The following is a 6,096-nucleotide window of genomic DNA, read 5'->3' on the forward strand; positions in this document are numbered from 1 at the left end:
AACATACAAAATATGACAGTGATAATCTCAGGTAATGATTGTGTGTTTTATTCAATGTTAAAAGTGTCTTCTAATGTGAATTTGAATTTTATTTTGGGTTATCTTTATAGCCATAGTGAAAGCAACAATAGATATTTTACCTCAGATCTTGAAAATAAATTAAAGCAAAATTGTACGTTAAAACTGTGAACTCACTGCGAACCAACACGTGTATTCCATAAAGATATCAGTCACTCACTCAAAACTGTTCAGTCCATTCACATTTGAATCATCTATTTTGATTGTCCACTTTTCTTTTCTACACACTCGCCATGTTTTTCTGTCACATCGTATCAACGCGACAAAGCATTGCAAATCATTTGAACGTTGTGTCAGTATGTTATAAATACAACGAGTCAGCAGTTTACTGTCGGGGATTTGTCGTGTCACGCCGCATCCAGTGCAGCATCACTGATTATAACGAGTTCTTGTATTTTATTGCATCACGCCGCTCGCGTCCGGTGTAGACACGATGTAAGTTATGTAGCTTTCTGATGCTGCGTTTGAATTTTCATGCCACATTATTTGAAATTAGCGTGGGAAAAAATTTAACTTTTTTTTTCTCTCACGGGCCGGATGTGACCCATGGGCCGCCTATTGAGGAACCCTGCCCTAGAATAACTATACATGGCCCAAAAATTGGTTCTTTATTTAGCAGGGTGATTAAAGGGAGGATAAAGATTACACATAGAAATGTCTGAAAAATTAAAAAGAATGTAATTGTACTTCAGAAGAGATAATTCTGGTGATTTGTGTGGACTGATTAGACAACATCAATATTTACCAGACAGTCGAGTTGTGAGACGGGGCTCTTGCTGCCAGGCTGACTGATGTCCCAGATCTTCACGCAGCCTTTGCCTCCAGTATAGACGTGCCGTGTGGGGTTGCTGATGGTTACGGCGCACACCACCTCACCGTGGCTGAGTGTGTTGATCTGACGGGCATGACGGGGAATACCTGGTCCAATCAGAGCATCTGGAGGAAAAGGTACTGGTTGCATCTGGCCGTCCGCGCTAACATGGAAGGAGTAGGCCCTATTTATCAGAGCATAAAAGGATGAGATAAAAGAATAAAAATGATCAATAATCAGAAATTCTCATACATGTCACATGAGCCTTTAGAAATCATTCTAGTATGTTGATTTGGTGCTCAAGAAACATTGTTTATTATTATCAAAGTCAAAAACAGCTGTGCTGCTTTATATTTTTATGGAAACCGTGATTATTTGATGAATAGAAAGATCAAAAGAACAGCATTTATTTGAAATTGAAATATTTTCAACATTATAAATGTCACTTTTGATCAATTTAATGCATCCTTGCTGAATTAAAGTATTAATTTCTTTCAAAGAAAAAAAAAGATAGCGTGTTACACATAGTTTGAGTTCAATAACAGCACTTACGGTTTCCCTCCAGGTATAGAGGTCAGACTTGTTGGCAGACCAGGGGCACGCATGTGGGGATGAGGATCAAAGCCCGCCTGCAACACAGACATCTTAGCATAAAAGAGTAAAATGTGAAAAATACATACGCTGCAAAACAAACCGAAACTGATTTTGTAGTCTAACTTTTCTCAGTATCAGCTCTATTGTCATATTGTAATACACGGTTAATATTCCAGTTAAGCTCTTGTTCGCACTTTAGCTCTCACCTCAAGCCATTATTAGAGCACCCCCCAGACATCTGTTACTTCCCATGCCATCAGCACAAACACAGAGATCCAGAACAAATGCAGTACAAACGCAAAAGGTAATATTTAACCGGAATGCTATCCTAACAGGGTATGCATGCGGAGTGAGAGAGTGAGAGAGAGAGAGAGAGAGAGAGTGAGAGAGAGGAGAGAGAGAGAGAGAGAGAGAGAGAGAGAGAGAGAGAGAGAGAGAGAGAGAGAGAGAGAGAGAGAGAGAGAGAGAGAGAGAGAACTGGAACAGGAAAACAAGCTTCTGCTTGAATGTATATGTAATCAAAGAAAAAGACAGGGGGTCTAACCATAGGCGAGCGTCCATAGGCAGCAGCGGCACTCATCTGAGGGGAGATGTGAAGGCCAGGGTAAACACCCGGACTGGTCAATGAGCCGTTCATCTCTGGGTGGTGACCCATCATGGCGAACGGCGCCCCATATGGAGGCGCAATCGACAATGGTGTACGTAGGGCAGGTGCTGCTGGGAATACATGAAGAAGAAAAGCCAAAGTTTAAAAGCCATAAATGCATACTCACACTTACAGGTTTGGCTGGTTAGCATAGCCCCATCATTTTTTCTTTGACTCCAGATTAACCACATAGCATCACCAGCTCGGGTAACTGGTGTCAAAAAGTTGTCCAATGATCAAAAATATGGTCAAAAGTTTAGACAAATGAGAATGCTTGATGAAAAGATAGCTTTAAGACGTGCGCATTTACTACTTACTCAGTGCTTCCATGCCAGGTAGTTTTCCAGGTATGGGCCTGAGCCCAGGGGTGTTGCTAGTTCCTGGGGTGGGAGCGTCGTTGCGTGGGGTGGGGGTGTTGGACTTTAAACCTGGGGTGGAGGACTTGTCATTCTGAAAGATGAAGGAACAGAGATGGAATTAATGCTAGCTAAAGCTACATACCACAAATGCTCAAATCCAGAGAGCTCTCTCACACTAATCCAGTCAAACACTGACAGCTCATTACAGCTGAGGAGGATAAAGCTAAACTTCAGACCAAACCCTTCCCCGAGACCTCATCCTCTCTCACTCATCTTTAATCACTCTCTCTTCTCTCTTTTCTCCTCTTCCCGAGGCCAGCTAAGCGCGTTGAGATATTAGCCAAGGCTAGCGGCTAAGCCGCTGTTTGTCTGACAGTAGCTGATGTATTCATGTTACGCTTCAATCTGACATTTTCGCTGCAGCTATAAAGCTGAGGAGGGGAAGAGGGATTTGCAAATGTGCAGAGACGTGACACCATCAATGTCCATTCTCTATTCCCTAACGCTTACATGTGGGTGGTCCTTCACTTTAGAGGAGGGGGTGCTCCCAGAGGAGGCCACAGAAGCCGGGCTGTTGGGGGCATCTTTCTTCAGCGCTCTGGCTTTATCAAGCCCATTCTCAGGAGGAGAGTGAGACGGGCTGACCCTTGGAGTGGCAGGATCCTACAGTGGGAAAGAGAAACTTCAGTTACATATGAAAGACTAGAAGTTCTCCAACCAAAAATGGGAAACAAATATACTAGTTTTTACCTCGTTGGACACATCCACGACCAGATCATCACTTTTGTCACCATCACTGTCCTGTAGTGTATAAACAACAGTTACAGACTGTTGAGTGATCCAAGAAAATAATGGATTTCTGGAAGTAACACTGACATGAGAAATAACATTTGGCTAAAACACAGCTGGCTGTAAATTTGTCAGTATGAACAATCATAAATTTATAGCATGGTATATACAGTTTATATATATACACTCACCATAATATACACTACCACTCAAAAGTTTGGGGTCAGTGTTTTTTAAAGTCTCTTATGCTCACAAAGACTGCATTTATTTGATTGAAAATACAGTAAAGACAGTAATATTGTCAAATCCAATTATAATTTAAAATAACAGCTTTCTAATTTCAAAATGTAATTTTTTTCAGGACTCTTGGATGGATAGAAAGTTCAAAAGAACAGCATTTATTTGAAACAGAAATATTGTGTAACGATGTCAAATGATTTACTTAATTAGGGACTTCATTAGGAACGAACAATATATCAGTATCTTATCACCCATTAGAGATCGCTTACTGGTATCTGTAAATATTAGTTATTTGATCTGAATGCAAACTCATTTGTAGAAAATCACAAAATGAATAACCATTGAAAACGACTGATTTCTGTATGTGGGGCTGTACTATACAGAATCTTACATATCGGCTCATGTTGTCCTTCTCCTCTACTCTGCATTTCTTCGGGTCCAGACTATATTCAGAAGAGCCTCTGTGTTTCTCACTGGCCCTCAGGCTGTCTGACAGCGATACTGAATTATTCTGCTTAAAGGGAAAAAAAAAGAAAACACAAAGTTGATCAGCACAAATCACAAATAAAAGCTTATCACTGTGCACTTGGTGACAATGCACTTAATGTTCCCCTGAAATAATGCTACATTTATAGAATTTGTACATTTTGCACTTGTGTCAAATTAATATTTCAGGATCCTCCCTCAAAAGGCATCATATCTTGAGAAACCCAAACTAATAGAACCCCCTGAATATCATGTAGCATACATGTATTTACAGTATCTCACAGAAGTGAGTACACCCCTCACATTTTTGTAAATATTTTATTATATCTTTTCATGTGACAACACTGAAGAAATGACACTTTGCTACAATGTAAAGTAGTGACTGTACAGCTTGCATAACAGTGTAAACTTGCCGTCCCCTCAAAATAACTCAACACACAGCCATTAATGTCTAAACCGCTGGCCACAAAAGTGAGTGCACCCCTAAGTGAAAATGTCCAAATTGGGCCCAATTAGCCATTTTCTCTCCCCGGTGTCATGTGACTCAGTGTTACAAGATCTCAGGTGTGAATGGGGAGCAGGTTTGTTAAATTTCGTGTTATCGCTCTCACCCTCTCATACTGGTCACTGGACGTTCAACATGGCACCTCATGGCAAAGAACTCTCTGAGGATCTGAAAAAAAGAATTGTTGCTCCACATAAAGATGGCGTAGGCTATAAGAAGATTGCCAAGACCCTGAAACTGAGCTAAAAATGTGAGGGGTGTACTCACTTCTGTGAGATACTGTATATATGCAGGTTTATTACATTATTATTAAACAAATACTCCCTCAGTATAACATAACAGACACTTTAGGTTCAGCTCATTAGCTGCAGACAGTCAGCTATGCTCAGGATGGCCTGGGCTCTCAGCAGCACAACTACAAATATCAGAGGTGACATCGGGCCACTGGTGGCTTTGAGCGAGCCATGTGTGAAAATTCCTCGCTCGTACAAGGTAAATACAGAGAAGCGAGGGGGTTAAGCCCCAGGCCCTGTTAGGTCACCCTGTACTCCCTGGCATGGAGAAATGGAGAGAGTGTGGGGCCTGCCAAGCAAGCAAGCAAGCCCAGGCCCCATGAAGAAAAGCAGGCGGGACAGCTGAGCAAACTATCCCTGAAGAGTGAGGCCTCTAAACCAGCCTGACCACACCACGCTTCAAACATTCTGGGCTAACCTCACAGCCCTGGGCAACCTGCACCAAGCATTACACAACGCCAATGCGCCAAACTGGACAGAAGGGTCAAGTGAAAACTCATCCCTGTGGCACAGAGGGGGGAGAGAGAGAGAATAACAGTGAAATGCAAACACCAGACCAGAATAAACTGCCCCTCACCCTGAAAGTTAACCAGCCAGACGACATCATGTTTTCCTACCCTCCTGCACATGCCCACCCCTACTAAAACACAGCAAACAGCCACCCTTTCAACACAACTAGTGGGCCTTAAAAGGGAGAGCAAGTCTATGTATGCAACTTTTACTCCCCGGCCCTCTGCCAAGACCACTTGCTGCCTTAGAGCTACACAATTAATCGAAATAAAAGTGAAATCTCAATACAGATTAGTGCGAATATCAACCTGCAAATGCTGCGATTCAATTAAAAATAAATACATGCGCAGTGTTTTACGGAGTGAAGCGTTTTGTGTACAAGCAAGCAGCAGTCTCTCAAAGTGGCTTGCTCACAGTAAATGCTGAACCTAACAAACTCCATCTCTGCATGAGATGTGAGTTTGGGTCACTTATGTGTATTTGAAAACACAGCACACACCAACAATCCTCCCCTAAAAAATTAAAATAAGCATTTATGAATCAGCTGTCGTCTAAAAAAAAAAAGAAGATACGATTTAAGGGTTCCCTGCGGTTTTCTGTCAAGAAAGCTTGATTGTTTATATTTGAAACATAATAAATGAAGGCACCCATAAATATTAGTACTGTAATTTTACAGTCGTTCTGTAAAATTAAATTATGACTTACTATTTTACAGTGAATTACAATAGTAATATTTCCTATTTGTTTAATATTGTAAATTGCAATAATCAAATTGACAAATTGTG

The 6,096-nt window shown here is 41.3% G+C and overlaps 1 protein-coding gene across 15 annotated transcripts in view; it reads right to left on the minus strand.

Moving 5' to 3' along the window:
* Positions 1-6,096, minus strand: part of LOC107700479 (protein groucho-1-like) — a 34,100-nt gene that overhangs the window by 6,346 nt on the left and 21,658 nt on the right. For 10 of the 15 annotated variants that reach the window (XM_016502140.1, XM_016502152.1, XM_016502147.1 and 7 more), the window contains 7 exons: positions 3,909-4,028; positions 3,239-3,289; positions 2,999-3,151; positions 2,447-2,579; positions 2,028-2,200; positions 1,442-1,533; positions 824-1,073 (listed from right to left, as the gene is read on the minus strand). In XM_016502140.1, coding sequence (XP_016357626.1) covers positions 824-1,073; positions 1,442-1,533; positions 2,028-2,200; positions 2,447-2,579; positions 2,999-3,151; positions 3,239-3,289; positions 3,909-4,028 — 972 coding nt within the window. The remainder of the gene's footprint in view (positions 1-823; positions 1,074-1,441; positions 1,534-2,027; positions 2,201-2,446; positions 2,580-2,998; positions 3,152-3,238; positions 3,290-3,908; positions 4,029-6,096) is intronic. The other 5 variants (XM_016502153.1, XM_016502150.1, XM_016502145.1 and 2 more) reach the window with 2 other exon arrangements.

The sequence above is a fragment of the Sinocyclocheilus anshuiensis genome, unplaced genomic scaffold (assembly GCF_001515605.1).
Source record: "Sinocyclocheilus anshuiensis isolate Anshui unplaced genomic scaffold, SAMN03320099.WGS_v1.1 scaffold154, whole genome shotgun sequence".
Lineage (NCBI taxonomy): Eukaryota > Metazoa > Chordata > Actinopteri > Cypriniformes > Cyprinidae > Sinocyclocheilus > Sinocyclocheilus anshuiensis.